At 41.5% G+C, this 26,258-nt stretch overlaps 1 protein-coding gene across 2 annotated transcripts; it reads left to right on the top strand.

Annotated features, from left to right (window-relative positions):
• On the top strand, positions 1-26,175 carry LOC115193723 (inhibitory synaptic factor 2A-like). Of its 2 annotated transcripts, XR_003878223.1 has the most exons (5): positions 1-392; positions 10,803-11,988; positions 14,984-15,055; positions 25,299-25,793; positions 25,934-26,175. XR_003878223.1 is itself a non-coding variant. In XM_029752667.1 (4 exons), exons 2-4 carry the CDS (start codon positions 10,808-10,810, stop codon positions 25,480-25,482), a joined length of 1,437 nt encoding a protein of 478 aa, XP_029608527.1. In that variant the 5' UTR covers positions 1-392; positions 10,803-10,807; the 3' UTR covers positions 25,483-26,175. The 2 variants fall into 2 exon arrangements, 1 of the variants encoding a protein (XP_029608527.1); XM_029752667.1 differs by having other exon boundaries at positions 25,299-26,175.
• The last annotated feature ends 83 nt before the right edge of the window (positions 26,176-26,258 follow it).

Raw genomic sequence — 26,258 nt, 5'->3', positions numbered from 1 at the left:
TCACTCACACTCCCAAATGCACAGGGATTGCAGCAGCGCGAGATGGAGATCTCCACTGCGTGTGTGAGTGCCTATTGCCGGTGAGTGCAGGAACGGCAGCGGACGAGTGTCAGTGGTGCTTGAGTGAGGGGAAAGAGAGAGAGAGAGGCAGAGAGAGGGAGAGAAGAGGGGATATCATTGTGGATCTTACGGGTTTAGAGGCTTTTTTCTTTCTTTCTCACTGCTATCCTGAACCTTGGCTGATGTGCCACAACTATTGCAGCTGTCACTGCAGCGGTCCACTCTCCTTTCACTGGACAGAGCTCTCTATGCTACTCAATGAATGGATATGCACCGGCTCAGTGGGAGATCTCTGCTTTGTTGTCCTTTGAATCACTGATTTGTTTCTCAAGGTAAGTGTTTTAAGTCAGTAAAGAAATACTGATAGGAAGTGAATGTACAAACAGGAGATTCTGCACTTAATGTCAGTTTATCAGCTATGATTTGTCAATATATAGTAGGCGCCTGAGTGGTTTGAATGTCTGTACTGTATGCGCTGTGATATACTGTAGAGTTGTATGTTTAGCTGCGTTAGTTTTTTGTAGGCTGATATGATTCAGGAGGTGGGGGGGGGGGGGGGGGTGCATATCTGCATTCCAGCCAAGCAGTAAAGGGCTCACGATTTATCTGGAGAAAGCAATGGTGTTGTCTTTATGTTAGCTGTTTCACTTTTGGCTGATACTATCTGATTCCCTGTTTCGAAAGTGTAATGATCAGTTTACTGAACAAGAAAATGTTCAGATTAATATTCAGTCAGAATGTATGTGTTGATTAAACATTGATCAATTGAACTTAAGCCATTATTGCTCTTTTGAATGACTTAAACAGATGAGGCAATCATTGACATTGTATAATTTACCATAATTTACCATGGCTTGATTTTTAGGGATATCAATGATAGTGATCAAGTGCTCATGACAGTGAGATGTAATAGGTGTTCAGTGTTAAAAACCATAACAACAGTAGTGCTGCTGAAAGCACAGTGAGTGCCATGGGCGATGGACATGTTCTTCAAGACTTCATGTGACGAGGAGATGAGGATCTTGCCTGGGACTGGAGACTTATCATGAGTAATGACATGTGTGATCTTGACGCTACAGGCAGGGCACTGCATCACATTCAGGGCAGATCAGATTCTCTCGCTTGCTCTCTCGCTCTCTCTCGCTCTCTCTCGCTCTCTCTCTCTCTCTTTCTCTCTATTAGATACTGTTTCATAGTCATTCCAACCCTCTCTCTCTATAGCCCCGTTTATACATGGTTCTAACCTGGTGCTAACATTAGACAAGTGTAGACGATTAAAAGACGCATTGTCTCTCTGACCACCTCCTTATGTAGTCAGGGACCCATTGCATCTGGATATCAATCAAGTGTAAACAGATCTGGAGGGTCAAACCATTTAAATCCTCATTATAAAGGCCTCTAAATCATTGTCAGGTAGCACCACTGACTTACTACATTAATAATTGTCTATTTTTTTTATTCATATCGGTCAAATAATTTAAATACAGGGAGGAAGCAAGAAATCTGTTCGCAATGCAGACAGTGGACATGTTTTAATGCCATGTGTGGATCAGATCACGAAACACACGTTAGTGCAAGGTGTAAACAAGGCTTCTAAAACCAGTTCAGAAGGTTTGTTCTCCCCCTGCCTCATTCTAAATAGAGACGTGTTCATGTGCCCTTTTTATTAATTATTTTGTTTTTGTTTATGATCATATCTTTCTACTCATCTCTGTCTCTACAGAAACCTCAGTCTTAGAAACCAGCTCATGGTATCCGCCCTAGCCATCTTCTATCCTAGGCCCTCCACATATTTTTTATTTATTTAAATAGGCAAGTCAGTTAAGAACAAATTCTTATTTTACAATGACGGCCGACCCCAGCCAAACCCTCCCCTAACCCAGACAACACTGGGCCAATTGTGCACCGCCCTATGGGACTCCCCATCACGGTCAGTTGTGATACAGGAACTATGGCACAATTGGGAAAGGAACAATTACTGTAAGGCAAGGGACCATAAACCAATCTGCCTCTCATGCTCTCCTGCATCAGGGAAACAGCCCTCAGTTCCCCACAGTATTCTCTTCCTTCCCACTTTTAACAATGTCAATGCGTCAGGTGTAATGCACTTCTGCCTGTCATGGCAATGCTAAACCTACTTTTCGGAGGATCCATTTCATAATCTATAGCTTTCAGTGAGCAGATGGGGAAATGTAGGCTTTTTAAAAAGCTCCCCTACTCCTCTGTAACAGAAGGTTCTGTGCAGTGATGAATCTTTTAAGTCAATGTCATAAAGCATACTTTCACAGGTGAAGCCTGCAGCCCAGCAAGGTACTAACTCACACGCAACTGGGGGATACCTATCCTATAACTTGGTGTGAGTGTCTACTGAAGGGCAATGTGATACAATCAACTAGAAATACAATAATAAAAAACAAAAAAACTTGCAGTTGTCCTCACATCACTCACATTACTCTCAAATCACATGTTGTGCAATTGATGGCGAAGTGCTTCTGATTCAAAGCATTACAGTACCTTCAGAAAGTATTCATACCCCTTGACTTTATTCCACATTTTGTTGTATTACAGACTCAATTAAAAATTATACTCGCAATACCCCATAATGACAAAGTGAAAACATATTTTTAGACATTTTTACAAATGTATTGAAAATTTAAAACACAAATATTTAATTGACATAAAAATTTGAATCGCCTTTGGCAGTGATTACAGCTGTGAGTCTTTCTGGGTAAGTCTCTAAGAGTTTTGCAAACCTGGATTATACAATATTTGCACATTATTATTTTTAGATTGTGCAAGCTCTGTCAAGTTGGTTGTTGATCATTGCTAGACAGCCATTTTCAAGTCTTGCCATAAATTTTCAAGCAGATTTAAGTCAAAACTGTAACTATGCCACTCAGGAACATTTCATGTCGTCTTGGTAAGCGACTCCAGTGCAGATTTGGCCTTGTGTTTTAGGTTATTGTCCTGCTGAAAGGTGAATGTGTCTCCCAGTGTCTGTTGGAAAACAGACTGAACCAGGTTTTACAATAGGATTTTGCCTGTGCTTATCTCTATTCCGTTTATTTTTATCCCCAAAAACTCCCTAGTCCATACCCATAATATGATGCAGCCACCACCATGCTTGAAAATATGAAGAATAGTACTCAGTGATGTGTTGTGTTGGACTTGCCCCAAATATAACGCTATGCATTTAGGACATGATGTTCATTTCTTTGCCACATTTTCAGTTTTCTCCTATCCCACATTAAACTCTTTAACTGTTTAAATGTCACCATTGACCTTATGGTGAAATCCTTGAGTGGTTTCCTTCCTCTCCAGCAACTGAATTATGAAGGACGTCTGTAATTAATAACTTCACTATGCTCAAAGGGATATTCAATGTCTGCTTTTTTTTACCCATCTTAAAATAGGTGCCCTTCTTTGTGATGCATTGGAAAACCTCCCTGATCTTTGTGCTAACAAGAAAAAACTAAAGCAGGAAGTACCAGTGACTCACTCAATGCGGAAGTGGTCAGATGACGCAGATGCTGAGCTACAGGACTGTTTTGCTAGTACAGACTGGAATATTTCCGGGATTCATCCAATGGCATTGAGGAGTATATCACCTCAGTCACCAGCTTCATCAATAAGTGCATCGAGGACGTCGTCCCCACTTTGATCTTACATACATATCCCAACCAGAAGCCATGGATTACAGGCAACATCTGCACCTAGCTAAAGGCTAGAGCTGCCGCTTTCAAGGAGCAGGACACTAATCCAGACACTTATAAGAAATCCTGCTATGCCCTCAAACAAACCATCAAACAGGCAAAGTGTCAATACAGGACTAAGATTGAATCAATCAAATGTATTTATAAAGCCTTTTTACATCAGCAGATGTCAGCAGATGTCACAAAGTGCTATACAGAAACCCAACCTAAAATGCCAAACAGCAACCAATGCAGATGTAGAAGCGCGTGGCTAGAAAAAACTCCCTAGAAATGCAGAAACCTAGGAAGAAACCTAGAGAGGAACCAGGCTCTGAGGGGTGGCCAGTCCTCTTGTGGCTGTGCTGGGTGGAGATTATAAGAGTACATGGCCATTAAGGTCAGATTGTTCTTCAAGATGTTCAAACGTTTGTGGATGACCAGCAGGATTGCAGAGAGGGCAACAGGTCTTTACCTCATAAGAAAATGTCAGTTGGCTGGAGCTCTATAGGAGAAAGCCCTGCCTCCAGCTGTTTGCTTAGAAATTCTAGGGACAATAAGGAGGCCTGTGTCTTGTGACCGTAGCCTAGGTGTAGGTAGAGTTGAAGTCGGAAGTTTACATACACCTTAGCCAAATACATTTAAACTCAGTTTTTCACAATTCCTGACATTTAATCCAAGTAAAAATTCCCTGTGTTAGGTCAGTTAGGCTCACCACTTTACATACACTCAATTAGTATTTGGTAGCATTGCATTGAAATTGTTTAACTTGGGTCAAACATTTCAGGTAGCCTTCCAGAGGCTTCCCACAATAAGTTGGGTGAATTTTGGACCATTCCTCCTGACAGAGCTGGTGTAACTGAGTCAGGTTTGTAGGCCTCATTGCTCGCACATGCTTTTTCAGTTCTGCCCACACATTTTCTATAGGATTGAGGTCAAGGCTATGTGATGGCCATTCCAATAGCTTGACCTTGTTGTCCTTAAGCCATTTTCCTTCCTCATGACGCCATCTATTTTGTGAAATGCACCAGTCCCTCCTGTGGCAAAGCACCCCCACAACATGATGCTGTCACCCCTGTGCTTCACGGTTGGGATGGCGTTCTTTGGCTTGCAAGCCTCCCCCTTTTTCCTCCAAACATAACGATGGTCATTATGGCCAAACAGTTCTATTTTTGTTTCATCAGACCAGAGGACATTTCTCCAAAAGGTATGGTCTTTGACCTCATGTGCAGTTACAAACCGTAGTCTGGCTTTTTTATGGCGATTTTGGAGCAGTGGCTTCTTCCTTGCTGAGCAGCCTTTCAGGTTATGTCGATATAGGACTCATTTTACTGTGGATATATATACTTTTGTACCTGTTTCCTCCAGCATCTTCACAAGGTCCTGTGCTGTTGTTCTGGGATTGATTTGCACTTTTTGGACCAAAGTACGTTCATCTCTAGGAGACAGAACGCGTCTCCTCCAGAGCAGTATGACGGCTGTGTGGTCCCATGGTGTTTATACTTGCGTACTATTGTTTGTACAGATGAACATGGTACCTTCAGGCATTTGGAAATTGCTCACAAGGATGAACCAGACTTGGTGAGGTCTCCAATTTTTTTTCTGAGGTCTTGGCTGATTTATTTTGATTTCCCCATGATGTCAAGCAAAGAGGCACTGGGTTTGAAGGTAGGCCTTGAAATGCAACCACAGGTACACCTCCAACAGAAGCTTCTAAAGCCATGCATCATTTTTGGGAATTTCTCAAGCTGTTTAAAGGCACAATCAACTTAGTGTATGTTAACCTCTGACCCACTGGAATTGTGATGCAGTGAATTATAAGTGAAATAATCTGTCTGTAAACAATTTTTGGAAAAATTGCTTGTGTCATGCACAAAGTAGATGTCCTAACCAACTTGCCAAAAGTATAGTTTGTTAACAAGACATTTGTGGAGTGGTTGAAAGACAAGTTTTAATGACTCCAACCTAAATGTATGTAAACTTCCGACTTCAACTGTATGTACGGTAGGGCCAAATCGGAGAGAAACAGTAGGTATGAGCACGCTCATGTGATGATTTTTATGTTAGCAGTAAAACCTTGAAATTAGCCCTGACCTTAACAGGAAACCAGAGTAGAGAGGCTAGCACTGGATTAATATTATCACATTTTTCGGTTCTTGTCAAGATTTTAGCAGCCGTGTTTAGCACTAACTGAAGTTTATTTTGTCCTTTATCCGGGAAGTCGGAGAGAAGAGCGTTGCAGTAGTCTAATCTAGAAGTGAGAAAAGCATGGATTAACATTTCTGGATACTTTTTGGACAAAAAGGTTCAGATTTTTGTAACGTTACGAAGATGGGAAAAAAAGCTGTCCTTGAAATTTTATTGATATGTTCGTGAAAAGAGAGATCAGGGTCCAGAGTAACGCCGAGGTCCTTCACAGTTTCATTTGAGATGACAGTACAGCCATCAAGATTAATTGTCATATCCTATTGCAGATCTCTTTGTTTCTTGGGACCTAGAAATATCATCTCAGCTCTGATGCTCGTTGGATGTGGCAGGGCTTGCAAACTATTACAGACTACAAAAGGAAACCCAGCCGCGAGCTGCTTTGTGAGCCTACCAGATGGGCTAAATGCCTTTAATACTCGCTTCGAGGCAAGTAACACTGAAGCATGCAGGAGAGCACCAGCTTTTCGGGACGACTGTGTGATCATGCTGTTTCCATAGCCGATGTGAGCAAGACCTTTAAACAGGTCAACACTCACAAGGCCGCGGGGCCAGACGGATTACCAGGCCATGTACTCAGAGCATGCGCGGACCAACTGGCAAGTGTCTTCACTGACATTTTCAACCTCTACCTGACCGAGTCTGTAATACCTGTACGTTTCAACCAGACCACCATAGTCCCTGTGCCCAAGAATGCCAAATTAACTTGACTAAATGACTACTGACTAAATGACTATCAGTAGCCATGAAGTGCTTTGAAAGGCTTGTCATGGTTCACGTCAACACCATCATCCGGAAAAACCCTAGACCCACTCCAATTTGCATACTGCCCCAACAGATCCAAAGATGACGCAATCTCAATTGCACTCCACACTGCCATTTCCCACCTGGACAAAAGGAACACATAAGGGAGAATGCTGTTCGTTGACTACAGCTCAGCGTTCAACACCATGGTGCCCACCAAGCTCATCACTAAGCTAAGGACCCTGGGACTAAACACCTCCCCCTACAACTCGATCCTGGACTTCCTGACGGGCCGTTTTTACACTGCTGCTACTCACTGTTTATTATCTATGCATAGTCACTTAACCCATGCCTGCATGTACATATTACCTCAATTACCTTGATTAACCTGTACCCCCTCACATTGACTCGGTACCAGTACCCCCCTGTATATAGCTTCATTATTGCTATTTTATTGTTACTTTTTTACCTTAGTTTATTTAGTAAATATTTTCTTAACTTTATTTTCTTAAAACTGCATTGTTGGTTAAGAGCTTGTAAGTAAGCCTTTCACGGGCGCATGTGACAAATACAATTTGATTTTATTTTATTTTGAATCTGTGTTTGAAATTCACTGCTTGACTGAGGAAACTTACAGATAATGAATTGTATGTGTGGGGTACAGAGATGAGGTAGTTATTCAAAAATCATGTTAAAAACGATTATTGCACACAGAGAGAGTCCATGTAACTTATTATGTGACACATTTGTACTCCTGAACTTAATTTAGGCTTGCCATGACAAAGGGGTTGAATACTTATTGACTGAAGACATTTCAGCTTTTCCTTTCTTATAAATTTGTAAAACATTCTAAAAACATAATTCCATTTTGACATTATTGGGAAATTGTGTGTAGGCCAGTGACACAAAATCTAAATTTAATCATTTTTAATTTCAGGCTGTAACACAACAAAATGTGATAAAAATGCAGGGGTGTGAATACTTTCTGAAGGCACTGTAAGAAACCTTGCATGGTCAAACCGTAGACACAAAGTACCCAACCAACAGTTATGACCCCTCCTCTTTGGGCATCCTAGATGGGCTTTAAAAATGCTGACAGTATGCTATGCAACATCTGGCATGTCCTCATATATACCCTACTATCTTCTGTATTAATGGGTTTTCCCAAGCTGATGTCATGGGGGGATTGGTGCGTTGGGGAATTGGTATGTGCCTTCTTATTGCTTCATGTACAGTGCCTAGTGAAAGTCTACACACCCCTTTCTGCCTTCAATTAAATCTAAAAAGGAATTCAATTACATTTTTTGCTTCCCCAAAGTATTAACTCTGGGGTGTGAAGACATACGCAATCAAGACATCTTATTTTTATAAATATATACATTTGAAAAACTTTCACTTTGAAATTGGGGAGTAGGTTGTTCAGATCTGTGGGGGGAAAATCTAATTAAATCAATTTTTTAAATTTAATTTTAAGGCAGCAAAATGTGCAAGTGGTGTGTAGACTTTCACTTGGCACTGTATGTACAGCAGCCAATTTATATTCATTTTTGACTATGCATACGGTGCAGATACAGAGTGAAATGCATTCATACATGGATAATGTACAGTACATATAATAAACAACACTGAATGTAGCCTGTTGATTATCAGAAGCACTAACTCTATATGGTGTCATAACAGAAATATTCCAAATTGTTATGATTTGATGCACTGAAAGAACATGCCTTTGCAGCAGATAGACAGCAAACTGCAAGTGAAATATGGCCTTCCACACACTGATGATATGTATCACGTGTGCTGTGTCAAGGTCAATGCCATTGATAGCGCTGTTTTCTAAATGGTTGCCGTGTTAGAACAGTCAAAGTCAAGGGCCACTCTAATAGCATTACTACACAATTAATGAGAGTGGATAGGCTGCATTTTCATCCTATAAACACGCCATAGGGGAGCATGTCAATCATTTATCAGGTCATGTGTGGGTCCGTGACACAACACCTCAAGAGACCCTCTCCTTTAAGAAGCTGGTGTTGGAGCTGAAGGCAGAGCTAAATATCGTAAGTCAGAAATGTTATAGACTTGCGAGCGGGGATAGTGATACATTCATATCTATAACCAGTCAGCTCAGCCCTATGTCCAAAGAACTGACAGGAAACTCAAGATAATTATGGAGATGACCACTCAATCATAGCATCTGAAGTGGAGTTTTATATCTAGCATTTGTGTATGAAGAACTGAAGGGAAATTGGAACAGACAACATGGTCTGCCAGAGTACATAAGTAGATTTAAGAGGATTACTTTTGCAATTTTAGAGTCAATGCATTATTTATAATCCCCTGGATGGCTGGGGCCAAACCAGGGAAGGACCTCTGGTCATTAGCAGCGATAGCTAGCCCTGGGAAGTGGGGAGTGAGGAAGAAAAAAGAAAAGGAACTGGGGATTCTGTTGGTGACAGACTTAGTTGTCTTTAAATATATGCCACTCCAGGTTGGCTCAAGAACATTTTTACATTACATTTTAGTCATTTTAGCAGATGCTCTTATCCAGAGCGACTTACAGTAGTGAATGCATACACTTCATTTCACACATTTTTTTTTTTTTTTTTTTTCTGTGCTGGCCCCCCGTGGGAATCAAACCCACAACCCTGGCGTTGCAAACACCATGCTCTACCAACTGAGCTACAGGGAAGGCTGTAGCTCAGTTGGACCTTAAGGGAATGAGGGATTTTTTGTTTTATATTCTCCAAGGTTGAATTACCATTTAGCTTATTTACATGCTTTGGCTTGTGTCTGAATATAAAGCGAGGAGGACTTGAGTGGACATTGTATGAACGTAGATATGGTTTCAGTGTGTGAGATTGCTATTTCCTGGTGTGAAATAATAGGATCCCATGTGAATCAGCCTTGAAGCAATGGAAATGTAATAATATACTTATTTTGTCAGTCAACCTTTCATAATTTATCATTTCAGCATTGTTTGGCATTGCACCAATAATCCATGAGCATAATTCAGTCGTTTAAAGTATCTGAAGTGGGTTAAGATTCTACTTCCGATATAGACATGAACTGAAGAGAAAAGTATGTCTGAAAAAACGTCCGGTAGTCTGAGATACAGAAAAGTCATAATGTCCTGCTCGCATGGTGATCCACCAGGCAGGATTCCCAGTGCATTCAGCTGGCCCTTTCATCAGGCCTTGTACACTGCTATTGGAGTATTGTGTGAGTGAGAGGACCTCTCCGACTAAAATACTGACAGACTCTCTTTAAAAGGTAATGGGGCTTCATTCTTTCTTCCTTCTTCCATTCAGGTGACATTGTGGGAAACTGTGGTAGAATCAGTGCTGATAAATCAACCACATGGACAGAGGGCAATACTAAGGATAATACAGGCTCTTGGACGACTCTGAAATATTAATGACTTACCTATGATAGCTTCATAACCTCATTACAATCTGTTTCCTTATAAGCAAATTGTGTGGGGCAGTGCTTTGGGCTTTGATGTGAAAGTGACTAATCAGAATTTTATCAATGAAAAAAAAAATATCACCCCAACAAAGCATATTGATGGAATTACTATGTCTCAAAATGATTAAACATGATTGCTCTCAGAGAAGCGACTATGTCATAAAGGGCCTGCCTTTGTGTAATAACAAACAATCAATTTAGGTTTATTCATCACATGGTGTCTCGTCATATAAAGATGATGAACTACCTCAGCAGTGATGTGTCCTTTATTCCCATTTCATTCCCTTACACTGCTTTCCATGTTTATCCATTGGTAATCAAATCTCTTATTAATCTTGTCAGACATTATTCAATGCAATGCAGCCCCTTAATAATATGACAGCTCTGCATGTGGAATACCTACAGAATGTTTTGGGGCGGGGCACATGAAAAAGAAGGTGTGTCTGTCCGTGTGTCATCTATGATATCAATCATGATCTGGTATAAATAAAGCTCTGTCAGTTTAGATGCTAGTTGCTCAGTGACAGAAAATAAGAAAAACTAGGTCATCTGCTACCTTCCTACAGTATATCTACTGTGATTCCACCCCAGAATAATATTACATACACTGACTTAAATGTATATTTTTCTCCCTTCTCCCAGAAACCATGGTGAGCAAGGAAAACAGCAAGGTTGTGCTATCCAACTCAGAGTCCGATTCAGAGGCAGGCCCGTCACAAAGCCTGGAGGTGCAGTACGGTCCTGACGGCAAACAGCAGGTGAAGAAGAGGAACAAAGCCTTACAAGTCCGCTTCAAGGACATATGTGACGCCCAGAAGGAGCAGCGGGCAGGGGGGCGAGGAGCCAGGTCCATTTCCTGTAAAGTGGCTTACAGGAAGTACATGACGATGCCTGCGCGGCGCTCCATCCCCAATGTGACTAAGAGCACAGGTGTCCAGACGTCACCGGACCTTACGAAACACTACCAGACATTCCCCTTCGAGCGAAAGAAAGGACACACGATCAAACACACAGCCTTGGTGGAGGACTACAAGGGCCAAAACAACGGGTTTTTGAGTGATTTGAAAGGGCAGGAGGAGGCGCTGAGTTTAGAGGAGTGCTCGTCTTCTCAGGGTGCAGGGAAGCATGTGCGGCAGACGCAAGCACTGCTCCACCACACGGACGACAGCAGTGGCACAGAGGATCTGTTATCCATTGCCAACTGTGTAGATGGGCGTGCGTGCCCGGACTCTTCTCGCATCACAAAGGACACAGAATGCTTTGCAAACGACCCAACTCCCAGGGGAGAGCCAGAGATCCCTGCCTGTGGCGCGAGGACCAAACACAAAGGATTATCCAAAGCGGACACAATGGGTGCCAACCCTTCTACCAAGCGCCAGCTGGCCAACTGTGAGGAACCCTTACAGGACACAAGGTCAAAGGTTACAAGTCCAGTTGCCTGGAACTCCCTGACGCAAGTGGAAGGTCTAGGCCTAGGGAGTCCGTCGGTACGCTGCAAACGCAAAAAGGCCATACAGCCCAATGGACAACAGTCCCAGACACTGCCCCACCCCCACAGTGCTGGCTGCTCTGTAGCTAGGGTAAAGGCACATCAGTGCCGATCAGGGACTTTACCAACCCCAATGAAACCCCAACCGGGCCTGGAGGGCCAGGCTTGCCCCCCAGGACGGCAGGGTGCCTGCAAGGAGATTGTGCCCTTAGCTGGGAACGGGGATATTAAAGAAAAGCTCCAGGCCATGGAAAACCTCATCAGCTCCAGTCAGGAGACCATCAAAGTCTTACTGGGGGTCATCCAAGAGCTGGAGAAGGGCGAGGCTCAGAGAGAAGGGTGAGTGGAAATAATTTATGTTCACCACGCATCGTATAGAATTGGCATTACATTTACATCATTAGCAGATGCTCTTATCCTTACAGGAGAAATCAGGGTTAATTGCTTTGCTCAAGGTGACATCAACAGATTTTTCACCTAGTTGCCTCAGATATTCAAACCAGCGACGTTTCAGCGATCTTTCGGTTGCTGGCCCAACGTTCTTAACCGCTAGGCTACCTGCCGCCCCACATAACTAACCTATTCAAGTAAAACAGACATTTTCTGTGTGTGGTTCAATCTTCACTGAGGTTTGATGTTCCTGCTGGTCCTACAGCCCTTGAAACTGCTGTGATCTACAGCATGTGTAAGCTACATTTAGCATGTGAATACAAAAATCACGGCTACCTGTGTCATTTAATTCCAATAGCAAGGAAGTGAGTGGTCTCTGATTGTTCTGTAGATACTGTATCGTTCTGTGTATTTGCTCAGGGGTACAGAGGCACTAACAAGTGCATAATGTTTCTGAGCCGTGTCCAATACACCAAAACTCTACAGCAATAGACTGAACGTACAAGGCTGTCTGCTTTGCTTCCTAAAATCTGGAGTAGCACAAAGCTAATTGTATTAAGCCTTCTCCAAAGCCACCGGACTCCCCTGATGTTGCTCCCTGAAACCTGGTTTAAAAGGACCAATTAGCATCGCCTCATAAAGCACTGGCTTTCATCTCCTCTGAAGTGTGTGGCTCATATGACACCTTCAATATGTTTCATCACTATTATTAGAGCCTGCTACTCACCATAAGGCCCCAGCATCTCAACTCCTCCCCACCTTCTCTCTCTCTCCCTGCCAAGGCACTCTAACTCCCTCACCACGTTCTCTCTCGCTCTCTGCCTGCCAAGCCACTCTAAAGCTTTCTGTCTTCAAAGTGATGGTCCCAGACTACTGGTGGAACAGAATAGTGTCTGAAAGCCCCTCTTATTCTCGCTGGGATAAAGGCATCATGTGGGTGGTATTTTCAGGAGAAAGCTCTGCACACGGTGATGTGTCCACGAGAGGTTTCAGTGCTGTTCCCAGCAGACCAAAGTCTGAGACCTTCACATTTATAACATGGTGTGTTGAGCAGTGGTTACTTGGTTTGCAGATGTTTGCAGGACCTTATCAATGATGCTCATTCCTATTTCTATTGGCTTTGTTTATGCTCACACAATAAATCAATGTGAGGTGAATGATTAGTGTTGCACTCTAGTGTTGTAGCCTCTCTTTCCTCCCTGTGCAAAACTGCAATCAAATTCTGAGGGTTATCACTGGTCCAACACTCCTGCTGGTTTCAAGGTCTCACAATGATTTGCTTACAGTTCCTACCAGGCAGGTTAGAGACCAAATCCTATTCTGCTAACATACAGGATTATCCAACCTGACCCTACTGTATCTGTTGTTCACAGGATATCAATAGAGCAGAGAGCGATATCCATTCAGCCAGGCAGTCAGCGGTATAGGGACAGTGAGGACATCTCTTCGGAGAGCTGACGTGTGCAAATAACACCGGAGTGAACCTGTGCAAACAAATAACACCAGAGTGAGCCTGTGCAAACAAATAACACCGGAGTGAGCCTGTGCAAACAAATAACACCGGAGTGAGCCTGTGCAAACAAGTAACACAGGAGTGAGCCTGTGCAAACAGGTAACACCGGAATGAGCCTGTGCAAACAAAACAAATAACACCGGAATGAGCCTGTGCAAACAAAACAAATAACACCGGAGTGAGCCTGTGCAAACAAACAGTGGCACAGCTTATAGTTGACTTATAGTGTCAGAGTTTAGAGAATGATTTTCTGACACAGCGTCTGTACATAAATTAATCTGGCCTAGCAGAATAGAACATTGGTACATTGCTAGATTAACTGAAAATACAGTTCAGTAAATACAATTGTCGTTTAGATGGTGTATTACAGTACATGGAGGTTGTGCAAAAAAATGTGATGACCTTGATTATGACTGTACCACTCAATATCTCAACAAAACAACTCCCTTCTGTTTGGTGACTCAAATTGACCTTTTTTTTCTCCCAATGATTTGATATATCAAAGGAGTTATTGTGAATTCAGTCCCTCAACTCCACTGTCAAGAGCAACGACCTCTAAGGTGACATGGACAGATGAACTTGGTGACCTTCCATTCCCATCAGCACTTTCGATCTATCCAAGGAAGATAAGGTCACCCTTATGACATGGTGAGCAGCAGGGTTCAACCTCTCTAGTTACCATTCATCAGCTCCCAGTGACAATAGGCAATTACATGTCCTAGTGGACCCGCTTGCCCCTTCCACTTTCCAGTTGACCACTCTCTACACACCCTCTGATCAAAATGAATGAGATATCCCATCGCTGCCACCGACGTACGCGATATGATGGATGGTGACTGTTACTTCTGGGAGAGACCTGAAGAGATTGATACAGATGCCATCAAATCTCCATGCATGTTCAGTGCACACTTACGTCTGCTCAAGTTTGCCACCGAGATGCCTCAGGAGCAGAATGTACATAGAGTTGTGCCGAAGATGGAGGAGGCATTGCAATCGAAGTAATGACAGGACAATACAGGGCGGACACTGGGCTTTAGGGCTCTTTGAAATGCCATATATAACACAGACATAATTTGTCATGTTGATTGTCTTTTGCCTCCCTAAGTCTCATTATTTTCTGAGAACGTTGAGTTGGATGGAGCACAGGGAGATCGAGTATATTGACTTTTCTATAGTATTCATAAACATGAATAATAATACATTTTGTTTTGTCAGAAAGGTGACGAAAACCATGTGTATACCGTGTCAATAGGAAAGAGATCAGCATATTATATCAAGTGAGCATGTTTATTTCCTGACCAACCTAATCTCACAGAAGACTGTACCATTCAGGACGCAAATCCATATTGGTTTGAAAAATAGATAATGTAAATTAAATTAATCCAAGTCAAACGAGCCATGAAAATCATCCATTCTCTCACCACTCCCCAGGCTTTCCTACCGAACAGGACAGGACACAGCCAACTGCGACACGTGTCGAAACAGTGCCTGCATCATTTATAGGTGAGTACCTTAACAACTACTCTCTTGTTAGCAGCTTGAAAGGTCGCTTCCGCCTGCTATGGCACAACATATTGATGACGTGAGGCAAGAGATACCTTATGGGAAAACAACATAAATTGTATATGTGTACACGTGAAGTGTTCCAAAAATAGGTTTTGTGTGATCACATGCTCTTATCTGAAGTTAATGTGACAACATGTAAAGCAACATGTGATAACAATAAACTACACATGTGAAAACATGATCACGTGAAATTTCATGTGAGCTTGTGATTTTTCACATGTGAATTCACAGCTTTTTCTGTACAGGGTGCTTTATGTGTGAGGTGATCTACTGTAATGCGACAAACCAAGTGCTAAGAGTCAATTGAATATAATGCATTTTACTGTAGGCCTTGAAATGGTTCTCCATATAGCAATAAATGCCTTTCCCGGTAATGAGTAGAATGGAATACTTTACTGAACTCAGAGGATATTATTTGTCTCACTGCAAGATTTTAATGAAGTATTAAGGGCATAGCTCGGTTGTGATACAATAATGACAATTGATAGAATACTTCTGTCAGAGTGAGAGAAATGAATTGAGCACCATTAGATACTAGGAAATGGTGTGACTGAGATCAATGACAAGTTCACTGAAGGAGAATAGAACACTCCTATATGGGTCAGATCAATGATGAAAATAAACGTTTGATATCCTATTACAATGATGCATAGATGTCCTCAACTCTGATTTCAGACTCTGGTAATAAATACAGAATATACTCACTGTAGAAAGGAATTAACACATCAGTCGAATCGGAAGCAGCAAATTGAGTTGAATTTCTAGACACAGGTGGTGCAACTATAACATTGTTATTGTAGAAGGTAATAAAATAAATAAAGACAAATCTCTCCAGCACAATTGCAAAGCACTGTGGGTGAAGCACACCTGAGGGAATAAGTAATCATACACAACAGGGGGAAATGAATTAGCCCAGAGAGGAAATGCAATTGGGGCTCGTACAGAATGAGAGCAGCTGGGAACTGGACATGATATCCTGACAGAGTCCCCTTTCAAAGTGCCTTATGAATAACGGCTGCAGTGATGGACGCTAAAAGCCATGGAAACTTGACTCAACTTCTGCGTCCACTTCACTTCAACTGGTCCAGAAGTAGTTGATGAATGATTCCACCACCCAACCGCCTCACTTGGGTAAACACTCGCAGATGTTCCGACTTTTCCACTCGTCTGAGAGACCCTCAGGCAGGTTGCAAAATCCAGTCACGCTGTGACTCCGTTCAGAGACAAGAATAAAAACATCCATCTTAGAGATCAACGCCAATTTAAACAATATACAGTATTGCAGAACATACTATAGCATACCATCTGAATAATTGGAAAAAAAACATGAGTACTGAGCCTCCAAAGTCTGGCACGATCAAGATTTTAGTCGTTGTTGTACCCTTGTGTGCCAGCAAACACCTTCCATTGTGTTCTGCTTCTTCAGCTGTACAACCTGTTCTAGCCTTGCAGCCAGAGAAAGACTCACAGGGGAAAACATCAGATAGCAGGGTTTGTGAGGTCGTGGAGTTGCAAATAAACACCACAACAAGCACTGCTGCAGCAGAGTTCTAAATGTAAAAAGTGAACCAATTTCTAAAAATACAAGTCTTTTCATGTTCATTTTTTGCGCTCATTATCGTCGTCTTAGTAAACAACTCATGCATAAGTACATCCGCTTTACTCAATGACAAAACAGCATACGTTTGTTTACTTTGGCTGAGGGGACATCTAACTTTGACCAACAACCTCACTTTTGTCTCCAATTAATAGATGTTCATCTCCATCTTAACCTAATCAATTCCTTGTCAATCAATGTTCTCATCCAATCAAAGCATACTTTTTTGTTCATCCCTGGGGTATTAATCATTAGTCCAAACAGTTCCAACCAGATGTGTTTTGCAATGAATACAGGAGTTTTTATTGGGCAAATTCAGGAAGGTCACTCCCTGTTTCGTTCCATTTGCTACTGTTTAAGAAATGTTTTTCAACAGTAGTAATAAATACACCCCAGTTTTTATTTCACCTTTATTTAATAAAGAATAAAGAATGCATAATTTAACAGCCATGGTGTCAGATTGAAGGAACTGACATGCAAGAATCATTAATGTAATTATGTGTAATTTCCTGCAACATAGTCTCATGAGAAATATGTTACATTTTCTCAAGCGATGATCTATGATCTGAGATAACTCATGTGACAATGCACATTTGCTAGTACAGTATCTAATTGAAGACCAGTATGGCATGAAAGAGGATTTCAAATGATTCAATTCATACCCCGAATTCTGCTATGAGTCACATTGCTTAGTATTGTTGTCTTCCGGATTTACAACCCATGTAATGTAATTAGTGTATGTATGAGCTGTTGTGTGCTAACAAAGTGATTACAGTAGTTGATGTGTTGGAATGATTTAACTAGAATGCTCGTTCTTGTTTGTGATGCTATATGCATTAGGTGTGATATGACTATAGGATTACATTAAATAAACACAGTTCCCATACTAATATGGGAATGCATGTCATAACATGCAACAACTAAACAGAGAAATAATAAAGCATAGATCTGAGAGCCAGACTAAAATATAAGTATTTACGTGGGTAAAATGTGTGTGGGTAGCCTAATGTCCTTTGGGTAATTTTGAGTGTATGTACTAAAAAAATATGTCTTGAAACACGTGTAATTCCCGGATTACTACTGAATAAGCTGCCACATGTTCCTTTTTTATGTCCATTCTCATCATCATCCAAGAGGGCCTAAATATGTACACATTTGCTGCTTTATTCATGAACCTTGGTTGGCGAAATGTAAAGATGTTACATGAATTATGAATGGCTTTGTTTCAGTAGAGGTTGATTGTAATCGAGATCCTGAAGTGGTGCATGATACCTATTTAAGTCACAGGGTCACATGGAGAAAGCAGGTAATGTACTGTTTACTAACTGCAGATGCATTACAGTACATTACATCATAAACACTATAGGGTCAGAGATTCATACAGCATCCTGTACAGAGGCAAACAAACACTAAACTACAAAGTATACAGCCAGGAAGCATAATAGGCACAGAATGAAAACTGTTCTGATAGAGACGGAAAGATTAAATAGTAAACATGTTGTCTCCCACAAATGATTGAGCCAATTGAGATAGTTTGCATATGCCCGTTCTCTATGGCAAGACGCATCATTCACCAAGTTTCGTCAAAATTGTGTGATATAACATGTGACTATCGTACGAACGTACGGACGAACGTACGGACGAACGTACGGACGAACGTACGGACGAACGTACGGACAAACGGACAAACGGACATACGGACGGAGATAGATCCACAGTCCACTACCCAATTTCATCATGAGGGACAATTATAAAGCTCTTTATCAATGCACTGATCACAGAGAGACAACAGCTTCACAAAGACCCAGGTCAAGAATGCATGATAATTCTGTTCAAAACTTGAAATAATCAATATAAGGTTCTCAACAATCCCTAACAAGGAAAATATGTTTTTCACTGAAAGTGCCGGAATGTAACATTTCTAAACAAAGCCGTTCTATGACAAGTCAATACAAATGATCCATTTTGTTATTAGAAGAAGACTTGTGGAACGTGTACAAAGGAAATTACTATAATTCCATCTGTGGTCAACAGATTTTTCAGCTCATCGTTCCTAAATTGTGCATCTCCACATTTATTTTTTTACTTTCCTTGAATAGGACTTAACAGCAATTGGCCAGCAAGACGACTTTCTTTCAAGCGCTATCTGTCTCTGCCAAAGCAAATGGCAGTATATATATCCCAAAACTTTGCAAATAGATATAGTTCGTTTTTTTTCTCTACCATATCTCCTTCCTCGATCTTGCTTATTTACAGACTGGATTGAGTGATGTGTCACACCAAAGGTATTTATCAAAGTCAGCCGGTTGAACGATGATTTGGGTGTTTACCCTTTTTCTTATATCATGCACTCAGTTTACAGTATATTACATTTTACAGTGTATATGTTTAACCATTCCCTTTTTGCAATTCTTTCTTTTAAGAGATTTTTGTTGATATCTTGAACTGTTAAGTTATGACCGTGGCTTTCAGTGCTAGCTATGTGGATAAAATTAGATATCTGACATAAACTTGGACTTCAACATACGGTAAAGTATATTTACAGGTTTGTTATTTCTGCCAGGGCCTGTGCTGGTGTCTCAAAGTGCTCATAGGGCACCAATAATCCCCTTGCTGGGCACGCCACTCAGCCCTTCCACTTAATGAGCTGGCCTGGCTACAGTGAGCAGAATTAAAAAGAGCCAAGAAAAAACAAAATCTGAACCAAAAGGCCAATTATTCCTCAGACTTGGACAGTAACTGCTCATTGCCAAGATTAGCAGCCGCGGCGATGTGGCCTCTAATTCCAAACAGCAAGTCAGTACCAATATGGCTAATAAATCCAGGGCTTGGGTTCCTGCTGGTGCTCAGTTGAGCTGAGATAGTCAATCTACAAGCCTTACCCAGAATTCAACACCCGACCGACACTCCCAGCCCCCTCCCCCTTGTATACTGCAGCATCCCATGCATCACTGCTACTGATACAAATAGGACACAAGCAAAGCATAGAGAGAGAGAGGAGGAGATGAGAAAGAATGAGAGGGAGATGGGAGAGAGAGAAGGAGGAGGGATGGAGATGAGAGAGAGGGCATAAATGCCCCACTACTGTAGTCACATCACATCCCATTGAAAAGCAGACTGGGGAAACAAATGCAAAAAAATGCATTTGACCGCAGAAAAGCAGTCTAAGCGGGCCCCTGAGAAAACAGTGGACGAAGAGATAGATTATGGCTCAGTGTTTCTAGCCTCTGCTCCTTACAGTTCCCATGCTAATGTCCTTCTGGAGCTTAGACCACTTAGTCTGGCTCTGCAGTAACATCAACAGTGAACAATGTGGGGTCTTTGCCCATATCCCATACCAAGGGAACACAAAGGGGCCTGCTTTCTAATGCACACCCCACACTGAATGGGTGATCATTCAGTGTTCATAATGCCTAATAGGTACAACAATACGAATACAAAAAGGGGAGGGTTTAATCTTGTTTTCACAGATGTTTTATTACATTTGAGGCTAATAATGGCTTAACAAATCAGTACTAATACAGTTCCTGGTTGTGTTAGTTGGGTTTAATGAAGATGTCATTCAATTACTCATAAGAGCAAGTAGCTAATTAGGTTAGCTCTTATGCCCCATGCTGTTAAGGAAGATGCAGTTGTTTCATTTGTGTTGAGAGAACATGGAGTATCGATGTGTTCATTAAAGTACATGTCTGTCAGTCTGTGTGTGGACATGACTGTGCTATTGTAAGGCAGTCAACCATTAAATAGAGCTGGACCTTAGTTGGATTTTTAACAATAAAGGCACTCTATCAAAATGGCCCCTCGTCAGTCAAAGAGAAATATGCTCAGTGGTTTCAAGTAATTTGTACTCTGGTGAATTAAATCAATAAACCAATTGAAGTACAATTTGTTGGATTTGTTTGGGGGAAACATTAGGCCTATACAATACATGTAGGTAGCCCAGAAGGAGAGACAAATAGGGAGCATTGTACTATAATATCCTGGAAGTGCTATTGGAAGGGGAGAAAATATCAAAAGCATTTGCATCTTCATGAATAAAAATCAAACGTACAGTAATGGTAAAGTAATGTGGTTTCAAGTAGAAACCAACCAGTGAAGGGAGACAGTCAGAGGATATAGAAGACAACACCTCCCTCCCATAAAGAACAATCATTAAACCGGGTTCACTCCAGCTAAACAATCAGGCACCAGTGATCACAGACACAGCTATTCCCAGACCGTAGCTAAACAGATGATTCATCTGCTTGTGAATGGTTGAGAATGATACACCCTGTCTTTAGCCGTCCCGATCTTTTGGCCGATGAGATGATTTGAGGTCTGTGGTCTTTGTTTACTCAGTCACCTGCTCTCCATGACCACCCGCACAGTACAGCGTCCCTCAGGCTCCCTGCAGAGCCAATTGTCCACAGCATACAGTAATTGCAGCTCTCTGCCAAGTGATTAATTGCTTAATAAGTGCCAAGACCATTCCATAGTGTGCTGCGCTGTTGTCTTTTCTGCTGTTCTCTAGCGAAAGCTTGGCATCAACAAGAGCCCAGAGATGGTGAACTTTTAGAATGGCTCTAAAAATACAGGGAAATAAGGGCACGTCTTCTGTAAATATACAAAGCGTGCAACTCGTTTCAAATGTTGTGGCAATTCAGTCTTGATGGAAGTAAGAAGCTGGTCTTTGGTCTTTGTGTGTTGCTATTGAGCAATGTGAAATAAAATAAAATTGTCACATGCGCCAAGGTCGACGGGTGTAGACTTTACAGTGAAATGCTTGCTTACGAGCCCTTCCCAACGATGCAGTAAAAAAATTACATGAATAGCAACACAAGAGGAATAAAATGCACAAAAATGGAGCTATATACAGGGAGTACCAGTACCAGATCAATGTGGAGTTATATACAGGGAGTACCAGTACCAGATCAATGTGGAGTTATATACAGGGAGTACCGGTACCAGATCAATGTGGAGTTATATACAGGGAGTACCAGTACCAGATCAATGTGGAGTGATATACAGGGAGTACCAGTACCAGATCAATGTGGAGTTATATACAGGGAGTACCAGTACCAGATCAATGTGGAGTTATATACAGGGAGTACCAGTACCAGATCAATGTGGAGTTATATACAGGGAGTACCAGTACCAGATCAATGTGGAGTGATATACAGGGAGTACCAGTACCAGATCAATGTGGAGCTATATACAGGGAGTACCAGTACCAGATCAATGTGCAGAGATACAAGGTATTTGAGGTAGATATGTACATAAAGGGTAAGGTGACTAGGCATCAGGATAGATAATAATAAGAGTAAAATAGAGAACAGAGTAACAGCAGCAAATAATGAGTGTAAAAGTGCATGTGTATGTATGAGTGTGTGTATGTGTGTTTGTGTTATGCGTGTGTATGTTATGTGTGTGCGTATGTGCGTATGTGAATGTGTGTGGGTATTGTGTGAGAGTGTCAGTGTCAGTGTTGTGTGTATATATAGTCTTGTGAGTGTGCAAAGAGTCAGCACAAAATAGGATCAGTACAGATAGTCTGGGTAAACATTTTATTAGCTATATAGTAGTCTTATGGCTTGGGGGTAGAAGCTGTATCTGAGCCTGTTGGTAAGAGAGCCGACGCTCCGGTAGCGTTTTCCAGACAATAGCAGAGTGAACAGTCTATGGGGTTTGGTGGCTGGAGTCTTTGGCAATGATAGAGGTCCTGGATGGCATGGAGCTCAGCCCCAGTGATGTACTGGGCTGTCCGCACCACCCTCTGTAGCGCTTTGCGGTCGAGCGCAGTGCATTTGCCATACCAAGCAGTAATGCAGCCAGTCAAGATGCTCTTATTGGTCCAGCTGTAGAACCTTTTGAGGATATAAAGACCCATTCCAAATCTCGACAACCCTTAACAGAGGGTTGTTGAAGTGGTCTCATCATATCACAATCATGTTTTGGGGTTAAAGGTCAGCTATTAATTCCTTATAGTCTAAGACGTGGGGGGGGGGGGTTATATGGTATTGTTTTAAGATGGTCATACTATGGATTATTTCAATATTAGATTGGAAATGTAGGTGTCCCAACAAAAATATGAAACAAGTATTTGATAAAATATTGCTTTTGGCTTTTACTACTAAAACCCATAGAAATCCATTGAATAACACATTCATAAAAGACAGTCCAAAAATCAATTATAAGAAACAAGCTTTTGAAGTGTCTGTCATAAATCTAGGAGATATTTAAAAAAATCTGGAAATACATATATACAATGTATATTTTTTACACACAAATAAATAAAGGGGGTAGGCACAAAGCTACCTTCATACTTCCATTCGTTTTTTAAAACCGGTGCCGGTTCCTTCAGGCAAGTCGTGTGACACATGTGGGGGTTGTAGAGCAAAGCGGAGAATACCATAGTGTTCGTGAGAGTCTCCCCTTTCCATAGTTTGTAGGTCGAACCGTTTGGAAACACGCTACAGATGTTTTCACGAGAAGACCAATTTTCGGGATGTCTCATGGTCTGACAAACACCACTCTGGCTCTGCCACCTTTCACCGCAGGTGCGGTAGTGCGGTGGATTGAGACACATCCAATGCAAAAAAGCAAATATCTCTAGCTTAAATTGACAGATTTCGATGGGGATTTTTTTGTTATGTAATTTAGACTGACGCACTGGTGCGTCAATCGACTCTCAGGGGTTAATTAACTGTATACATTCAAGATTGTATTCATAGTCAAGTTTATATTCATATAATCAGACCTTTATTGATTGATTCAATCTTCTGCACTGCCAAATTCCTCTCTGGCACCCTGTACCGTTTTCTCTGAAGGTTGTAATAGAGTTGAATAACTGACACTTATCGTAAGGGTAAGGATAGTTACTAAGATTCATTCTGTCACTTTAAGCAGAGCATCGCCTTCAGAAAACGAATTGGACTGCCTGTCAGGCCGGTGAATCTGAACAGAGCTGAACAGGGCTTTGTACATTCATCTGGCTGCCTAAGCTGTCTAGACTTATGTTTGACCTTGGAGGGTTTAATGTCCTTTAAGCAAGTTTGGCTCTTCCTCTATCCTTCCATGTGTTTGACTGGCAGAAATATGCCACTTCAAATCATTCTATGCTTTCAATAAAACAATGTATCAATGATAAACAACATTGTGTGATAAGGTTCATGCTATTCAAATTAAACCTTCTGCTACTGCTACTATTGCTATTGTTACTTCTACTGCTGTACAACCATACATTGTAATCTTCAGAGAAAGGATGTTTTTTATCAAGTTGGCAGAGGATTGGAAAATATCATGACTTTGGGGCAATCTTTTTTGTCAACGTGTATTAAATAGGCGGGCAAGTATGACAGTATGATTCATACTTGCCTCATTCCAAGCTAGTATTCTGCCAAAGATGATGCATAAATGCTGTACATACATGTAGATGAACTTAATCAATAGCTGTATAGATGGGGAATACACAATGTATACTAATGCATAATATGTCCTTCGCTTATGCTGTAGTAGGTCCGGGTCTACTTGGGTTCTGAATGATTTCATTTGGTTGCGATTAAGCTGCTTCTCCCAACAGTCAGAGATTTAATCTGTGAGTTCAACCTCGGTGCCCGAATGGAATCAGATGATGGCCAGCCAGGGATTACAGGAACGGATGAGGAAATCAGACTCCAGAAATGACCCATATCCCAACGGATATATTGTATCATGACTATGCACTAAAACATACATATGTGCAAACTGTTTACATTTGTCTCATTTCACACTCAGTACATTTCAGCATCAAAGGAATTTATTTGTGTTGCTATGAGAATTATCAGACTGTACTGTGCCCTCCCACGACAATCCATCTGGAGCCTATGGCTAGCAACTGCCCTGGATTATCAACAGACAAATTGAATGCCGGCGTTTTGGCAGTACTCTTGCATCCTATCAGTGGCGGTTCTAGACCATTTCAACTGGGGGGGCCAAGCTGGGGCCAGTTGTACTGTTAGAGGGGCCAGTTACATTAGACGTTATTGTTGTCATATCGTTTTCTTCACTGCATTGCAGGCAAACTTGCAGATGCATGTGGTACGATACTGTTGTTTTCCGCCTAAAGCTGTCCCTCTAGAAAATGTGTGGGTTAAATTAGTGTTCCGCGTTGCCACTGTCTAATAACGGATGTAAAAAAAGAAGGATAGCAAAAATTAGTTAGGTAAAAAAAAAATCATACTCCACATTTAGGGGGGCCACAAGGGGGTCCAAAATTGTTGTCACAGAGGGCACAATGTACCAGATTGTGCAGAGCCATGGTTCATCCTTGAGCTGCGTCATTCATGTTAAATTTGTGATACCCACAATTAAGATTGGTTTGAATGTAATTTAATCTCTTAAATCCTGGTAGTCTAAAAATTAAAACTAAAATAGGATTGAACCGCCCTTCCACAGTTTCAAATTGTAGTATTTTCCTTCTCTAAGTATTTAGTAGAATTACCAGTAGAATTCAGACATTTACATCTGGTTTATCCCCCACAAGAATAAATGAATATTGTGTTTTATTGTATGTTTGTATGTGTTACTGTAACCCAATGCGATAGTTTTTTTGTGTGTGTGTTGCAGTGTGGAGCTGGACTTCAAGCAGCAGGAGGACAAATTACAGCCCCTGATTAAGAGACTGTGCCCCTTGGACGACCCTCAATACCCTGCTCTGCCTTACCCCCACGAGGTGTTCACCTCAACCCCCAAACGCAAGTCCAAGACAGAGTCCAAAAAGCATGGTCGCTGGAAACTCTGGTTCCTTTAACTTAGGGAACACTTTGGATTTTGGAATGGCCTTTTGGATCAGTTTTTACCCATTTACTATCTTCCCTCAAAGGGGTTTATCAGAACAGATTTTTTGCTCCAGAGGACAGATAACCAGATACCAGTAAACCATCTACACTATATCAGGATTCTGAGTTGGAACTGCACTAGAAATCAATGGGGGGGTAAAAAGAATATATATATATATATATTTTCTCATGGAGGTTTAGAGTCTGCCAAGCCTTCAGTTTCTGGCTCAAACGCCAGAGAAGATCAACTTATACCCCGGCTAAAGGTTAGCAAAACAACAAGGTGAGACTGGATATATTTAGGTCATCTTGAGATGTAGCCTACAATATGAAGACGGATGTTATTTATTTACTGGGCAAATGCTTCCCTCACTTTTTTATTTATGAATTCCAATGGCACACCTTTTTGGTCTCTTTCCACAGAGACCTCTGCTTGAGTAGAAGAGGAATCACCATGTGGAAGGCCTGTTTCTCTACAAAGCTACTTTAACCGTACATCAGCCTGTTGGCAAAGCACAAACATTTGGAGACTGAGAGCATCATGGAAGAAGAAGTTATATACAGTACATTACAGTATATTAGTGAACCAACTCTACATGAACCCTTCTTGCCCCTTCTCTACAGTCTTGAGAGAACCCAATCTCTGTCTCCCAGTCTCTCTCTCTGTCTCTTTCTATCCCCTCACTCTCTAGCCTCTCTCTCTGTCTCTCTTCCCCCCCTCTCTCTCTCTCTCTCTCTCTCTCTCTCT

Source organism: Salmo trutta, chromosome 5 (assembly GCF_901001165.1).
Source record: "Salmo trutta chromosome 5, fSalTru1.1, whole genome shotgun sequence".
Taxonomy (NCBI): domain Eukaryota; kingdom Metazoa; phylum Chordata; class Actinopteri; order Salmoniformes; family Salmonidae; genus Salmo; species Salmo trutta.
The sequence above is the reverse complement of the archived record's forward strand: the minus strand, read 5'-3'. Positions and strand labels throughout refer to the sequence as shown.